Source organism: Hemitrygon akajei, chromosome 5, assembly GCF_048418815.1.
Source record: "Hemitrygon akajei chromosome 5, sHemAka1.3, whole genome shotgun sequence".
In the NCBI taxonomy this organism is placed as follows: Eukaryota; Metazoa; Chordata; class Chondrichthyes; order Myliobatiformes; family Dasyatidae; genus Hemitrygon; species Hemitrygon akajei.
The window spans coordinates 21,517,820-21,535,211 of NC_133128.1; the positions used below are offsets into that span (position 1 = coordinate 21,517,820).

Below are 17,392 nucleotides of genomic sequence, written 5' to 3' on the forward strand. Positions count from 1 at the left end.
TAAAAAGCCATAAGGGGAGAAAAGATGAAATATGAAGCTAACCAATAATACACAAAAGGACAAGGTAAGTTTTTTTTCAGATGTATAAAGAGTAAAAGGGAAGAGTGGATATTGGACCACTGGAAAGCAATGCTGAAGAGTCGTTATTGGGAACAAAGAAATGGTGTACGTACTTAATAAGTATTTTATGTGAATCTTCACTGTGAAGACACTGGTTGTATGCCAAAAATTCATGAGTGTCAGGGGAAGAAGTGAGTGTAGTTGCTACTACTAAGAAGGTGTCTGATCTGAAATTAGATACCGTATACCACCTAGACCAGGGTTCTGAAAGAGGTGGCTGAAGAGATTGTAGAAGCATTAGTAATGACCTTTCAAGAATCACGAGATTCTGGAATGGTACCGGAGTACTTGAAAATTGCTAATGTCACTTCACTCTTTAAGAAGGGAGGGAGGTAGAGAAAGGACATTATAGGGCAGTTAGCCTGTCCTCAGTGGCTGGGAAGATTTTGGAGTCCATTATTAAGAATAAAGTTTCAGGGTATTTAGAGGTACGTGATAAAATAGTCCAAAGTCAGCATGGTTTCCTTGAGGGGAAATCTTGCTGAGAAATCTTTTCGGAATTCTTTGAGGAAACAGCAGGCAGGATAAACAAAGGAGAGTCAGGAGAGACGAAGAAGAGTGGATGTTGTTTACTTGGATTTTCAAAGGCTTTTGTCAAGGTGCTGCACATGAGGCTGCTTAACAAGGTAAGAGCCCATGGTTTTAGAGTTAAGATACCAGCATAGATACAAGATTGCCTGACTGGCAGGAGGCAAAATGTGGGAATCATGGGCATCTTTTTCTGGTTGGCTTCTGGTGATTGGCCGTGTGCCACATGGGTTGGTATAGAGATCACTTTACATGTCAATGATTTATATGACAGAAATGATGGCTTTGTGGCCAAGTTTGTGAATGAAACAAATATAGAAGGCCTTTGATAAGGTGCCACACATGAAGCTGTTTATGTTTTTATTTTTATTTAGGGAAACAGCATGGAATAGGGCCTTCTGGCCCTCGAAGCTATGTTACCGCAGCAACTCCCGATAACCCCAATTTTTAACCTTAACCTAACCAAGGGACAACGTACAATGACTATTAACCTACTTGGTATGGAAAGTGGAGCATCCATGGAAAATCCATGCATTCCATGGGGAGGATGAACAGAGACTCCTTACAGTGGACATCAGAACTGAACTCTGAAGTCCCAAGCTGTAATAGCATCGCGCTAACCACTCCACTATCATGGCAACCCTTAAGAGCCCATGGTATTACAGGAAAGATACTAGCATGGATAGAAGATTGTCTGACAGTAGGCAAAGAGTGGCAATAAAATGGGCATTTCCTGGTTGGCTGCTGGTTCCTAGTGGTGTTCTGCAAGGGTCAACATTAAAACCACTTCTTTTCAAGTTATATGTCAATTATTTGGATGTTGAAATTGATGGCTTTGTTGCTAAGTTAATGGATGATATGAAAATGGGTGGAGGGGCCGGTAATGTTGATGTAACAGGGGAGTCTGCAAAAGGACTTGGACTTGGACTTGGGAGAATGGACAAAGAGGTGGCAGATGGAGTATAGTGTATGGTGATGCACTTGTGTAGAAGGAATACAGGCATAGACAATTTTCTAAACGACGGAAAAAAAAATTAAAAATCAGAGGTGCAAAGGGTCTTGTGCTGGATTCCCTGAAGATTAACACGCAGGTTGTGTCGATGGTAAGGAAGGCAAATGGAATGTTAGCATGCATTTTGAGGGTACAAGTATATAAGAGCAAGGATGTAAAGCTGAGGCTTTATAAGGCTTTGATTAGACCACACTTGGAGTATTGTAAGCAGTTTTGGGCCCCTTAGCTAAGCCAATATCTTCTGCATTAGAGAGGTTAAGAGGAGGTTCATGATAATTATTCTAGTAATAAAAGGGTTAATGTGTGAGAAGCGGTTGATGGCTCTGGATCTGTACTCGCTGGAGTTTAGAAGAATGGTGGGGGGGGGGATCTGACTGAAAACTATCGATAGAGTGAACGTGCACAGGATGTTTCCTATAGTGCAGGGATTCCTAACCTTTTGAAAGTCATGGAGCCCTACCATTAACAAAGGATCTGTGCACCACAGGTTGGGAACCCCTGCTATAATGGGTCAGTCTAGGACCAGAGGACACAGCCTCAGAGTAGCAGAACATCCATTTGGAACAGAGATGAGGAGGAAATTCTCTAGCCAGAGCATAGCGAACCTGGAATTCATTGCTACAGATGGCTATAAAGCCAAAGTCATTGAGTATATTTAACGCAGAGGTTGATAGGTTTTTGAAATGTTATGTCAAATGTTATGAGGAGAAGACAAAAGAATGGTATTGAGAAGGAAAACAAATCAGCTTTGATGGAATAATGGAGCAGACTCAAAGGGCTGAAGGGCCTAATTCTGTTCCTATGTCTTATGGTCTTACTTTGATGGAGGGCTAGTATCTGCTACAAGAACTCCATAAACATATGGTGAAATTCACTCGTCAGTGTCCATGTCTGCAAATCTACATTCAATTATACTAAGAATGGGGAAACAATGTCATGGAAAAAATATTAGCACACCACCCAACAGAACATCCCCTTGATGCACTTACTATTATTTTTGGGCTTCATTTTACGACTATGTTTTTCAGATATTTTCTTACTCTGAAATAAAACAACAGGTTGTTACAGTTTTGTCACTGGTTAGACTTATAATATAAATCATTCAACAAGAGCTATTCATTCATAGCTTCAATCCCAATGGCAACCTTTTGTACCAACTACAGGAATCATACATTTCATTAGACATTTATTTATTACTGGTTTACTTATCTCTATTGCCTTCCTTGTTAAAACACTTGAAAGGAATATGAATCTGATTAACCCTGGTATTCTGGACACATTTACTAAACTAATTAACTAATAAGGAAAACTAATTCTTAAATAATACAAACATGCATGGCATTCCCTTCCAGTTTAATAAATTATCATTGACAAATTAAAAAAGCCTTAAAGAGGTTTAATCAGTGTATTTATTACAGTATCACAGTATTTATCTCAATAAAACTAATATGACTTGTACAGGTAGTAACCTATTCACACGATAGGAATTTGTATTTTCTTCTTTGTAGGCAGTTTTTTTGGATTCAGGATTACTTTTCTCTACTTCAGTTTTGTAGATTATGAGATGACTGATGCCAATGAGACCAATTGGGAATTATGTACTTTTTCTAGAAGTTTCATGTTCAATGAATAACAGTCATTTAATGTAAAATTAGTTCTAAATGTGCTTGCAGCAAAAAGTGCTGTTATGTCAATATTCATGGTAACATTCAAAGCTCTTTGATAGTTCTGCTAGCAATTCCTAATCTTTCTCTCAAAACATTACAGCTATTTTAAGATGAAAGTGTTAACCTCTCAATTCTTTCTTAAAGCCAAAGATTTAGTCGTACATCTGTACTCATCAGTCATTATAACGATCAAAAAACTTCAAAGTAAAGTGGTGTATAAACTTACTTAAATTACTACAATTATGCAAGCATTCTGGCCCATAGCTCATGACTTCTCTGCCTCTTTTTCTCTCAAAGATACTGTTGCTTCTTCTTATCACTATTCCTAGCCACTTTTACAGTCATAAAAGTATTTGCTTTAAGAGCATAGAACATTACAACCCAAGAAGCTATTGAGTCCACAGTGAACATAATGCCAAATTAATCTAAACCCATCTAACCTGCACATGATCCATTATCTCTCCATTCCCTGCATGTTCATGTGTTCATCTATTGCCTCTTAAATGTGACTGTGATGTCTCTTTCCACCAGAACCTCGGCAGCATGTTCCAAGTACCCACCACACTTTGGAAAAAAAGAAAACTCATTCTGCACATCTCCTTTAAACTTTAACCATAAAGCCATTTCCTCTAGTACTTGGCATTTCTACCCTGAGGAAAAGTCTCTGATTATCTGCCCTGTCTCTGCCTTTCATAACATTATTAACCTCTATCAGGTTTTTCCCTCGGGATCAATAAAGTATGTCTGTCTGTCTGTTGCCCTTCAACCTCTAATGCTTCAGAGAAAACAATCCAAGTTTGCCTCACCTCTCCTTATAACTAGATTCCTCAAATCGTCTGATTTTCTAGAAATATTTGTCTGTTAAATCTCTCCTATCTTCCAAAACATTCATTTCCTTTTCTGGCTGCTTAATGATACATTTGCCTTGTAAAATGCTCAACATACTAACAAGAAAAGATCCATTTAAGAGGACTGCTACCAAATGAGTCCCTGATTCCTTTCAGGTAGAAAGGTTCCTGCCACTTTGGGAGCTAAACACTCAAACTAGGTGCTGTCCATCAGACTCCATACCAGAACAACACACAGTCCTCTGTACACATAATGTAACATTCAAACAAGAAACAGGTCTATTTAGAATCTACTTGTTGGTTCAGTACAGCCTATATCACGTAATCTATATTAACACAGCCTATATTTATCCATTTGAAATGGTTTCATTAATTTTACAATTAACATGATCAGAAGAATCTATCCTTCTTAGTGAAGGAAGCAAAACCTACTTGCATTTCAAAGACCAGCTCAACAGAGACCTTAGCGATGGTTGTAAATTAAAAGATGGAATAACAGTCATTACTTTGGAGATACACAAACAACAATTATATCCAAAACACAGTGTAGAGTTGGTGGCAGTATTCACAGCTAATATTAACAAGCAAAAGTGGAGCAAACTAACATTCATATATACTGTACACATTCACTCACACACACAAAAGCGGACAGATGTTAACATTTTTTATTGCTCTACAAGCTAAAGAAACAACTACATAAATGATGAATAAACACTTCCTTCAGTACAGCACATGTCCTTCGGCACACAGTGTTGTGCACCTTATATAAACTAACTCATTGATCAATATAAGCTCCTACTTAGCCCACAACTTCCATTTTCCTTTCATCCATGTGCCTATTTAAGAGTCTTTTAAATATCCCTAATGTATCAGGCTCAACCACCAACCCTGGCAGTGTAAAATACCTACCTCTGACATCCCCCCACTAAACTTCTCTCCACTTACCTTAAAAGGATATCCTCTGCTATTAGCCATTGCTGCCCTGAGATAAAGGTGCTGGCTGTCCACTTTATATATGTCTCTTATAATCTTATACACATCTATCAGTCTCCTATCACACTTCTCATCCTCCTTCGCTCCAAAGAGAAAAACCCTAGTTTTCTCAACTTTTGCCAGTAAGACATGTTCTTTAACCCAGACAGCATTCTGGTAAATCTCCTCTGCATTACTTTCATAGCTACAGAGACAGTATGCAATGATTTGGAACAATTATCTGATTGCCCGTTGGCAGAAACGTGTATCCACAAAAAAATGTTTAGAAATACAGGGTTAAGTAAAATAGTAAAGTCACCCACATTAAATAGTAAGTCTACAACAGGTTAGCCAGCATCCATAAAGAAGAATGGCATTTTAGGTATGTTTTATTTCTCAGGACAATAAGTAACACTTGAGGAAATAACATTTTTGCCACTGAAATAAGCATGAGAACGCTCCAGGTGCTCTCTGCTTCGTTACTTTCTGATCCTGTTCGTTCTGCTGCAAATTTTCTGCATATGTTGTTACATTTCAGGTTTCCAAAACTTACATATTTATATTGTTAAACATAGGCATATTTAATGTGATCAGAAAACATTTGGCTCATTTATTAATGAGAGCTGCTTGACAATCAACAACAACAAAAACTAAAATTATTTCCTTCCACTTAATGGAAAACTTTCCTTTAATTTCTTTATTCAGGATGAGTTTTGACGTATTGTGCAACCTTTTTTGGGTCACTGGCCCTGAAACATAGAAAACCTACAGCACGATACAGGCCCTTCGGCCCACAAAGTTGTGCCTCAGAAATTACTAGGCTTACCCATAGCCCTCTATTTTTCTAAGCTCCATGTACCTATACAAAAGTCTCTTAAAAGACCCTATTGTATCCGCCTCCACCGTTGCTGGCAGCCCATTCCACGCACTCACCACTCTGAGTAAAAAACTTACCCCTGACATCTCGTCTGTACCTACTCCCCAGCATCTTAAACCTGTGTCCTCTTGTGGCAACTATTTCAGCCCTGGGAAAAAGCCTCTGACTATCCACACTATCAATGCCTCTCATCATCTTATACACCTCTATCAGGTCACCTCTCATCCTCCGTCGTTCCAAGGAGAAAAAGCCAAGTTCATTCAACCTATTCTCATAAGGCATGCTCCCCAATCCAGGCAACATCCTTGTAAATCTCCCCTGCACCCTTTGTATTGCTTCCACATCCTTCCTGTAATGAGGCGACCAGAACTGAGCACAGTACTCCAAGTGGGGTCTGACCAGGGTCCTATATAGCTGCAGCATTACCTCTTGGCTCCTAAATTCAATTCCATGATTGATGAAGACCAATACACCATACGCCTTCTTAACCACAGAGTCAACCTGTGCAGCTGCTTTGAGCATCCTATGGACTTGGACCTCAAGATCCCTCTGATCCTCCACACTGCCAAGAGTCTTACAATTAATACTATATTCTGCCATCATATTTGACCTACCAAAAAGAACCACTTTACACTTATATGGGTTGAACTCCATCTGCCACTTCTCAGCCCAGTTTTGCATCCTATCAATGTCCTGCTGTAACCTCTAACAGCCCTCCACATTATCTACACCTCCAACCTTTGTGTCATTAGCAAACTTACTAACCCATTCCTTCACTTCCTCATCCAGGTCATTTATAAAAATCATAAAGAGGAACTGTCCCAGAATACATTCCTGAGGCACATCACGGGTCACTGACCTCCATGCAGCAGAATATGACCTGTCTACAACCACTATTTGCCTTCTGTGGGCAAGCCAGTTCTGGATCCACAAAGAAATGTCCCCTTGGATCCCATGCCTCCTTCCTTTCTCAGTAAGCCTTGCATGGGGTAACCTATCAAATGCCTTGCTGAAATCCATATACACTACATCTACTGCTCTTCCTTCATCAATGTGTTTAGCTACATCCTCAAAAAATTCAATCAGGCTCGTAAGGCACAACCTGCCCTTGACAAAGCCATGCTGACTATTCCTAATCATATTATACCTCTCCAAATGTTCATAAATCCTGCCTCTCAGGAGCTTCTCCATCAACTTACCAACCACTGAAGTAAGACTCGCTGGTCTATAATTTCCTGGGCTATCTCTACTCCTTTTCTTGAATATAGGAACAACATCAGCAACCCTCCAATCCTCCGGAATCTCCCTTGATGATGCACAGATCATCGCCAGAAGCTCAGCAATCTTCTCTCTCGCCTCCCAGAGTAACCTGGGGTACATCTTATCCAGTCCCAGCGACTTATCCAACTTGATACTTTTCAAAAGCTCTAGCACATTCTTCTTTCTTAATATCTACATGCTCAAGCTTTTCAGTCTGCTGCAAGTCATCACTACAATCACCAAGATCCTTTTCCATAGCGAATACTGAACTAAAGTATTCATTAAGTAATTCTGCTATTTCTTCTGGTTCCATTCACACTTTCCCACTGTCACACTTGATAGGTCCTATTCTTTCACATCTTATCCTCCTGCTGTTCACATACTTGTAGAATGCCTTGGGGTTTTCCTTCATCCTGCCTGCCAAGGCCTTCTCATGGCCCCTTCTGACTCTCCTAATTTCCTTCTTAAGCTTCTTCCTGTTAGCCTTATAATCTTCTAGATCTCTAACATTACCTAGCTCTCTGAACCTTTTGTAAGCCTTTTTTTTCTCCTTGACTAGATTTATTACAGCCTTTGTACACCACAGTTCCTGTACCCTACCATAACTTCCCTGTCTCATTGGAATGTACCTATGCAGAACTCCACATAAATATCCCCTAAACATTTGCCACAGTTCTTCTGTACTTTTCCCTGAGAACATTTCTTTCCAATTTAAGCTTCCAAATTCCTGCCTGATAGCCTCATAATTCCCCTTACTCCAATTAAACGCTTTTCTAATTTGTCTGTTCCTATCTCTCTCCAATGCTATTGTAAAGGAGATAGAATTATGATCACTATCTCCAAAATGCACTCCCACTGAGAGATCTGACACCTGACCATAAATAACAGGTGATAACTGATCAAACAATAGTTATGATGGATTTGCACAAAGTTGACATCTGCCTTTTGACCTGTTCTGGATTTCCACAAGTTTCTCGAAGCTTACAAAATCTGCAACTGTTTGCTTAGTCACGATTTATGTTATTTAAGAAAGCCACCAATACTTTTACATATCTGAAAGTGGATTTCTCCATTCAGGTTTCCTGAGAACGTACCGTAAAGGTGGTGATCAGCTTGACATCATCCGAGTCTGAACTAGAATCATCCATGACTGTCGACCCTGAAAAAACATTTGCAGTGCCTTGAAAAAGTATTCAGCTGCCACAACTATTTTCACATTTTACTGTCTCAATTTCTAAATTAAAAGTATATTGAAGTAGGGTTCTTTGAACTAATCTACAAAACATCATGTATGTCAAATCAAAAGAAAAATTCCAAAACTTGTCAACAATTCACTAAAAATTAAAAACCCAAATTGTGAGGCTGAAAAAGTATTAATCCTTTTGTAGTTATTATGCTAACTTTCCTCAGGTGCAATACTGTACAATACCTTACTAAAACCACCCGATTTGTTAAAGTAGAAAATTGAAGAATCACCTGTTTTCAATAAATTTAGAAGGATATATACCCTCTTTTCTCTCTCTCTACGGGCTAACAGTACGGTAGGTTTTCAACAGACCAAACCAAAATGAAGATGAAAACCATTCAAGTCAGGGCAATATTAGAGAATCACAAATTTTGGGAACCATTCAAGACCATCTCAAAGGCACTGAATGTGCCTTGGAGCTCAGTGCAGTCCATTATGAAAAAGTGCAGTGGAAAAATATGAAGCTACAGCCCTACTGCCTAGGTCAGGCCACTCTCTAAACATAGTCACTGGAGAAGAATGGCACTTGTACGAGAGGCTAACGTGACACCTAAAGTCGCTCTGAGTAAGGTGCGGAATCAGTGGCTGCAACTGGAGATCAAATTCATGGCTGCACAATCTCTAAGGCTTTGCACAAAAAGGGTACGGTATTTATGGAAGAGTTGCAAGGAAGAAGCCCTGGCTAAAAAAAACATATCTCTACCTGTAAAAACTTTCAAAGCGTCACTTAGATACTGTAAAGAAGCGGAAGAAGGTCTTGTGGTCAGGTAAGCCCAAAGTGGAACCTCTTGGCCTCAACACTAAGCAGTACATGTGACATAAATCTCATACAGCACATCAGCCAGTTAACACCATTCCTGATGCAAAGTATGGTGGAGGTAGCATCATGCTGTGGGGATGTTATGGGGACTGGAAATCTGGTCAGAATTAATGAGAAGATAAATGCTGCTAAATACAGAGAGATCCTGAATAAAAATGTGCCAGCCTCTGTCAGAAATATTAAACTGGGGAAGAAGTTTGTCTTTTAGTAGGACAATGACCCAAAGCACACTGTCAGAGCAAACATAAATTGGTTTAAATGAAGAAAATTCCTTCAGTGGCCCAGTCAGAGTCTTCTACCTAATAAAGTGGCCACTGAGTGTAGGTTCATGCTTTTCTGTTTCTGTAGCCCATCCACTTCATGGTTTGATGTGTTGTGCGTTTAGAGATGCTCTTCTGCACACCACTGTTATGATGTGTGATTGAGTTACTGTCAGTTCTGTGTCAGCCTGAACCAGTATGCTTATTCTTCTCTGACCTCTCTCATTAACAAGGCATTTTCACCCACAGAATTGCCAATCACTGGATGTTTTATTTTGTTTTTTATTCTCTGTAAAATTTAGAGACTGTTGTGTGTAAAAATCCTAGAGTAGCAGTTTTGAGATACTTAAACCATCCCATCTGGCATCACCATCATTCACAGTTAAAGTCAGTAAGATCACATTTCTTCCCCATCTGATGTTTAGTCTGAACAACAATTGAACGTCTTGACGTGTTTACACGGAGTTCTTGTCACATCATTGCTGAATCAATATTTACATTAACGACCAGGTATATCAGGCCACTGAACATATTTTGAACTTATAAATGACCAGGCAATGATTGTATAATATACAATGGGTTTTTAACCTGACAGATGGGTTTCTACGCTGATTCTCAATACTTTTTCACCTGTCTTCAGATATGAATAGAGTATAGGAATAGAATGAGGTGGAGGATAAACACGTGGCTGAGGGATTGGAACGGGGGCAGGGATTCAGATTTCTGGATCATTGGGATTCTTTTGGGGCAGGTGTGATCTGTACAAAAAGGGACAGGTTGCACTTGAATCCCAGAGGGACCAATGGTGGGGAGGTTTGCTAAGGCTGTTGGGGAGAGTTTAAACTAGGATTGCTGGGGGGTGGGAACCGAACTGAAGAGATGGAGGAAGAGGCAGTTGGCTCACAAATAGAGAAAGCTTGGGGACAGGGCGAGAGGGAGGATAGGCAGATGATAGAGACGGGGTGCGCTCAGACTGATGGTTTTAGACGTGTCTATTTTAATGCAAGGAGTATTATGAAGGAAGTGGATGAGCTTAGAGCGTGGATCAGTACTTGGAGCTATGATGTTGTGGCCATTACAGAGACTTGGATGGCTCAGGGGCAGGAATGATTACTTCGAGTCCCAGGCTTTAGATGTTTCAGAAAACACCGGGAGGGAGACAAAAGAGGAGGGGGAGTGGCAGTGTTGATCAGAGATAGTGTCACAGCTGCAGAAAAGGAGGAAGTCATGGAGGGATTGTCTACAGAGTCTCTGTGGGTGGAAATCAGAAACAGGAAGGGGTCAATAACTCTAATGGGCGTTCTTTATAGACCACCAAATAGTAACAGGGACATCGAGGAGCAGATAGGGAGACAGATTCTGGAAAGGTGTAATAACAACAGGGTTGTCGTGGTGGGAGATTTTAAATTCCCAAATACCAATTGGCATCTCCCTAGAGCAAGGGGTTTAGATGCCATGGAGTTTGTTAAGTGTGTTCAGGAAGGTTTCTTGACCCAATATGTAGATAGCCTACAAGAGGAGAGGCTGTACTTGATCTGGTATTGGAAAATGAACATGGTCAGGTGTCAGGTCTCTCAGTGGGAGAGCATTTTGGAGATAGTGATTACAATTCTATCTCCTTTACCATAGCACTGGCGAGGGATAAGAACAGACAAATTAGGAAAGCGCCTAATTGGAGTAAGGGGAAATATGAGGCTATCAGGTAGGAACTTGGAAGCATAAATTGGGAACAGATGTTCTCAGAGAAATGTATGGAAGAAATGTGGCAAATGTTCAGGGAATATTTGCGTGGAATTCTACATAGGTACATTGCGATGAGACGGAAAGGACGGTAGAGTACAGGAACTGTGGTCTACAAAGGCTGTTGTAAATCTAGTCAAGAAGAAAAGAAAAACTTACAAAAGGTTCAAAAAAACTAGGTAATGATAGAGATCTGTAAGATTATAAGGCTAACAGGAAGGAGCTTAAGAACAAAATTAGGAGAGCCAGAAGGGACCATGAGAAGACCTTGGTGGACAGGATTAAGGAAAACCCAGACCATGTAGTGTATATGGATTTCAGCAAGGCATTTGATAAGGTACCTCATGCAAGACTTATTGAGAAAGTAAAGAGGCATGGGATCCAAGGGGACATTGCTTTGTGGATCCAGAACTGGCTTGCCTACAGAAGGCAAAGAGTGGTTGTAGACGGGTCATATTCTGCATGGAGGTCAGTGATCTGTTCTGGGACCCCTTTTTGTGATTTTTATAAATGACGTGGATGAGGAAGTGGAGGGTGTGGAGGAATAGGTTAGTAAATTTGCTGATGACACAAAAGTTGGGAGTGTTGTGGATAGTGTGGAGGGCTGTCAGAGGTCCCATTGATAGGATGCAAAACTGGGCTGAGAAGTGGCAGATGGAGTTCAACCTAGCTAAGTGTGAGGTGTTTCAATTTGGTAGGTCAAATGATGGCAGAATATAGTATTAATCATAAGACTCTTGGCAGTGTGGAGTATCAGAGGGATCTTGGGGTCTGAGTCTATAGGACACTCAAAGCTGCTGCGCAGGTTGACTCTGTAGTTAAGAAGGCATATGGTACATTGGCCTTCATCAATCGTGGGATTAAGCTTAGGAGCCAAGTGGTAATGCTGCAACTATTTGCAGTAGGATGGTGTTCAGACCCCATTTGGAGTACTGTTCTCAGTTCTGGTCGCCCCACTACAGAAAAGATGTGGAAAGCATAGAAAGGATGCAGAGGAGATTTACAAGGATGCTGCCTGGATTGGGGAGCATGCCTTATGAGAATAGATAGAGTGAACTCGGCATTTCCCCCTTGGAGCGACGGAGGATGAGAGGTGACCTGACAGAGGTGTATAAGATGATGAGAGGCATTGATAGTGTGGATAGTCAGAGGCTTTTTCCCAGGTCTGAAACGGCTAGCACTAGAGGACACAGTTTTAAGGTGCTTGGAAGAAGGTACAGAGGAGGTGTCAGGGGTAAGTTTTTTTTAATGCAAAGAGTGGTGAGTGCGTGGAATAGGCTGTCAGCGATGGTGGTGGAGGCAGATCCGATAGGGTTTTTTAAAAGACTCCTGGATAGGTACATGGAGCTTAGAAAAATAGAGGGCTATGGGTTACCGCAGGTAATTTCTAACGTAAGGACATGTTTGGCACAGCTTTGTGTGCCGAAGGGCCTGTATTGTGCTGTAGGTTCTCTATGTTCTATGATTAGTGACAGGAATTGAAATTAGATCAAAAGAATTTATTTGCAGATAATACTAACACTCTTGATTGTGAAATCTTGGTGAATTAGATGAAGAACAAATTTTGATGGTACAATCAGAAATAATAATTTTAACTACAATTGTGATGCAACAAATTCATCAAATTATATCCTTTTAAAATGAGGAAGCCTATTTTAACATAGAACATAGAATAGTACAGCACAGTACAGGCCCTTCGGCCCACAATGTAGTGCTGACCCTTAAACCCTGCCCCCCCCCATCTAACCCCCCCGACCTTAAATTCTTCCATATACCTGTCTAGTAGTCTCTTAAATTTCACTAGTGTATCTGCCTCCACCACTGACTCGGGCAGTGCATTCCACGCACCAACCACTCTCTGAGTAAAAAACCTTCCTCTAATATCACCCTTGAACTTCCCACCCCCTACCTTAAAGCCATGTCCTCTTGTATTGAGCAGTGGTGCCTTGGGGAAGAGGCGCTGGCTGTCCACTCTATCTGTTCCTCTTAATATCTTGTACACCTCTATCATGTCTCCTCTCATCCTCCTTCTCTCCAAAGAGTAAAGCCCTAGCTCGCTACATCTCTTGGTAAATCTCCTCTGTACCATTTCCAATGCTTCCACATCGTTCCTATGGTGAGGCGACCAGAACTGGACACAGTACTCCTAATGTGACCTAACCAGAGTTTTATAGAGGTGCATCATTACCTCGGGACTCTTAAACTCTATCCCTCGACTTATGAAATCTAGCACCCCATAAGCTTTCTTAACTACCCAATCTACCTGTGAGGCAACTTTCAGGGATCTGTGGACATGTACCCCCAGATCCCTCTGCTCCTCCACATTACCAAGTATCCTGCCATTTACTTTGTACTCTGCCTTGGAGTTTGTCCTTCCAAAGTGTACCACCTCACACTTCTCCGGGTTAAACTCCATCTACCACTTCTCAGCTCACTTCTGCATCCTAACAATGTCTCTCTACAATCTTCAACAATCCTCTACACTATCCACAGCACCACCAACCTATTTGAATGGTAATAGTCCAAAATGCAGGTGTGAAAGCTGGAAAGTGTCAAGTGAGCGGCAAAAGTTTGCAGTTGGCTGATACTCAATACTGATTTTACACAGAGAACACCAGTGCAAGAGACATAGCCAAATGTTAAAGAAAAGAATCCAGAATATTCTGAATGACAAACAAGTGCAAGATCAGTGCACCTCAGGCTTAGAAGTAACAAGTATACAAGATGATTATTGACAATGAGTTGATTCTAGCTCCTTGAAGAATTATTCCTTTAGACACAAATGATGTGATGCAATCATAGTGCTATGACATTACAACATTGCATGGCAAGTGGCGTGCTTGTATTCTAATTTATGTTTATTTATAGTAGGATAGAATCTGTTCTTTCTCCACAGATGACTGATATTATAAGAAATTGTTCATACTGTTAAAAGCTTGATTTTAAATTAATGTTCTCTTCACTGTGTAAGTAAAGAGGGAAATAATTAAAGGTCACGGTGAAATTCTTGAAGTCATTCATAATTGCTATGGCCAAACAGTAATATTAATCATGAGTCATTCAACTAAAAATATCCAATTTTAAAAATTAATTTTCAGAATCTTGACATAACTATCCTTCAGATCAGGGTACTCCCACAGTGCTGTTGCAGAGGAAGTTTTAAGATTTTGACAAATCCACAATGAACAAGTGGCAATATATCTGTAAGTCAAGATGGTGTGCAACTTGGAGGGGACTCTGAATGTGGCTGTGCACCAATCAACTGTTGCCCTTGCCTTTCTTGATGATAGAAATCATGGGTTTGGAAGGTTTAACTGAAGTAGCCCGGGCACATAAATGCCATTTTTTTAAAAAATGGATGGGGCACACTGTAGCTACTTGGCCTCATTAATGGAAGGATACAATGCTTAATATGGTTGATGCCAGTTTTCCCTGAATCCAGACAAGTGGAGAACATTTCATCATGCTCTTGCCTAAGAGAGAGTGGAAAAGCTATTAGAGTATATGAGGAGGAGAGTCACGTGTGGCTGGAGATCCAGCCCCTTAAGATATGGTATTGTTCTGTGACTGGTCAATTTGGGATGGAGAACTCAGTATTGGTAGGTGGCTAGACATTTTGATGGACAGAGACACTTGCGAACCAGATGGTTTATTTTTGTAGAACAATCTGGTAGTTTCAATGGTCAACGTGTCAGTGTCTTTCCCCCAAAATTCCAGATTATTTACAGCTACATAAACCCCTTCAGGATGTCAGCCAATTAAATAGACCTAGGTGCAAGGTACACACAAATCAATCTACAAATTGCAGCAGACCACCAATATTAGTGCAGATAATCTACTGCTGAAAATTAGGCAGCTGGGAGTTTTATACAGGTGTGTTGTAATTTCCAGCATCTAATCAAAACAGTCTAGATGACACTTGAATGTGAAACAAGTGATTGAGCAAGAACACACTACTAGGCTGACATTCTCAAAAATTTATCAGCTAGGCTAACATGGGGCATTTATAAAGATGAACTCAGCTGCAGTTCACCTTCAAACATCTAGGGCAATAGGACTATAGTGCATAAAATGACAAACCAGTGTCTGATCCATCGCAGCCTCTTTCTCAGCCTCACGAACAGATTTGACAATAAACCAAGAAACACACCTGAACAAATTATTGACTTTGAAGCATATAACTTGTGACCCAAAGCAATTTATTAGTCAGATGGAAGAGTCCAGATCTTGGTTCTCCTTAACCGACAGCACTACGGAAGTAGCTTTACCAGCACTGTCATCGTTCTAAGTGATTTTCTCAAGCTAAATTAGATATGGACAACCAATGTAACCATCATAGTGACACCCTTGCCAAAATATGAATATATAAAAATTAGTTACAATCTGCCCAACTATCATTAAATCTGTAGCCATCAAAATTTTGTGTGCATGGACAAAGTCAGGATGAGCATTGACTAGATACCCATCTAGACCAATAAATATATTGGTTATGTAATCATACTATTTTCCTAACTTTCAAAAAGTATTTCCACAATTTATTGTGTTAAAATTAAAAATGTAATAAAATATATTCATTAACCTGGATGGCAGCACACAGCTTGTCAAGAAACAAGTTATTATCCAATGGATCATCTGGAGATGGGGAGAGCAAGGCAATTTTTTCCAACTAGTGCATGTATACCAGCGTTAAAATTAAAAAAAGATAATTTTTTTCATTGAGAGAAAGCTGTGGTGAGTAACAGGCGCATATAAAATTATGAAGATGTCTTGACAGAATAGAAAGGAAGAATGTATTTCATGTAGCAGAGAACAAGCCAGGAAGCACACAGTTAAAGTAACTGGCAGAAAGATTACAGGGAGAAAATCCTTTCTACAGATGTTAAGGGGGCTAGAACTCACCGCCTGAGCAGATGGTAAAGGTAGAAACTCTGACCATATGACTGACGTGTCAGACAAAAAACAGGTCTACAAGGCAGATATAAACACAGCTGAATAAACAGCATCTTATTCCATATATTTTCCAAGGTTCAGAAACGTGTGACAAGGATCCCTTCCTCGAAGTATCATGAAAACTGCTCTCCGACTGAGGACACCTTTCACAGTGTCGGCTCAGTCGGAGGGCTCCTTCAGTGAGGCAGGTAGGTGAGGGGTGGCGAACAGGGAAAGGAGTGAAGTGAAGCATCTCCTTCAGAACGGTGGCAACAACTGCGCCACATCCTCGGGTGCGCCGTCCAAGGGGACCCGGGATTGTGGTGGGGGGGGGAGAAGGATGCTTCCTCTGAGGAGCAAGACGGAGGATCGCGCTCGCCAAGCGGCTGGCGGAGGTGCTACCCGGAGCCCCTTCCCCGCCGCCCGGCGCCGAAGGTCACTCACCTCCTCCCGCGTCCGCTGTCACAATCGCCAACGGTCTCTGTCACGTCGACTGCGTGAGCACTTACGTCACTTCCGACCTCAACTACATGAGTTTCGGTTCGCACCCTCCGGTTGACGTCACATGCCCACTTCCCGGACGAGATGGAATGTTGAGGTAGTTTGCTCCGACCGGCAGAGTTGCCCCCTCCCCCCGGGGCCCCCGTCCTGACACTGACCCCTGCGGCTCCCCACTAGTCTCTGGCATCAATCCTGAAAAGTACCCCTAAATCCCCACTCTCTGACTTCTGTCAGTCAGCCATCTTCAATCCATGGACGGACACCATAGGATCCTGTTCGGCAGTTCCGTGACACTTGGTAGGAATTTCTATTGTGGAACTATCTGTCCCAGCATTCCTCATTTAGTAATGACCATCCCTGTTCTGATTTCCTTTACATCAGGACTGGTTTGCAATTGGTTAAAGGCCATTGTGCGGCAGTTTTGTCGAACAAGTAAGGTAAAACAATGGCAGAAGATTCCTTCACGCCCAAGGAGTGACCCGAAGGCAGTGTGACTAGTCAGGCGAAATATGAGTTTACACGCACTTACAAAGATACTTGCCTGACCTTGACAGCATCTTACTTACTGACAAATAATTAGGTACATAAATCAATTTAAGAGTAGAAAATAAT

The 17,392-nt window shown here is 41.0% G+C and overlaps 1 protein-coding gene across 4 annotated transcripts in view; it reads right to left on the minus strand.

The window, feature by feature from the left end:
* ttc3 (tetratricopeptide repeat domain 3) overlaps positions 1-16,821 on the minus strand; it is a 177,868-nt gene extending 161,047 nt beyond the window's left edge. The window contains exons 1-3 of one of the 4 annotated variants that reach the window (XR_012098877.1): positions 16,724-16,821; positions 8,379-8,443; positions 2,650-2,701 (exon numbers count right to left, since the gene is read on the minus strand). Coding sequence is in view for 3 of the 4 variants with exons in the window: in XM_073044993.1 (XP_072901094.1) it covers positions 2,650-2,701; positions 8,379-8,432 (106 nt within the window). In the remaining variant the exon portion in view is untranslated. The remainder of the gene's footprint in view (positions 1-2,649; positions 2,702-8,378; positions 8,444-16,723) is intronic. The other 3 variants (XM_073044993.1, XM_073044992.1, XM_073044994.1) reach the window with 3 other exon arrangements.
* Positions 16,822-17,392: the final 571 nt, after the last annotated feature.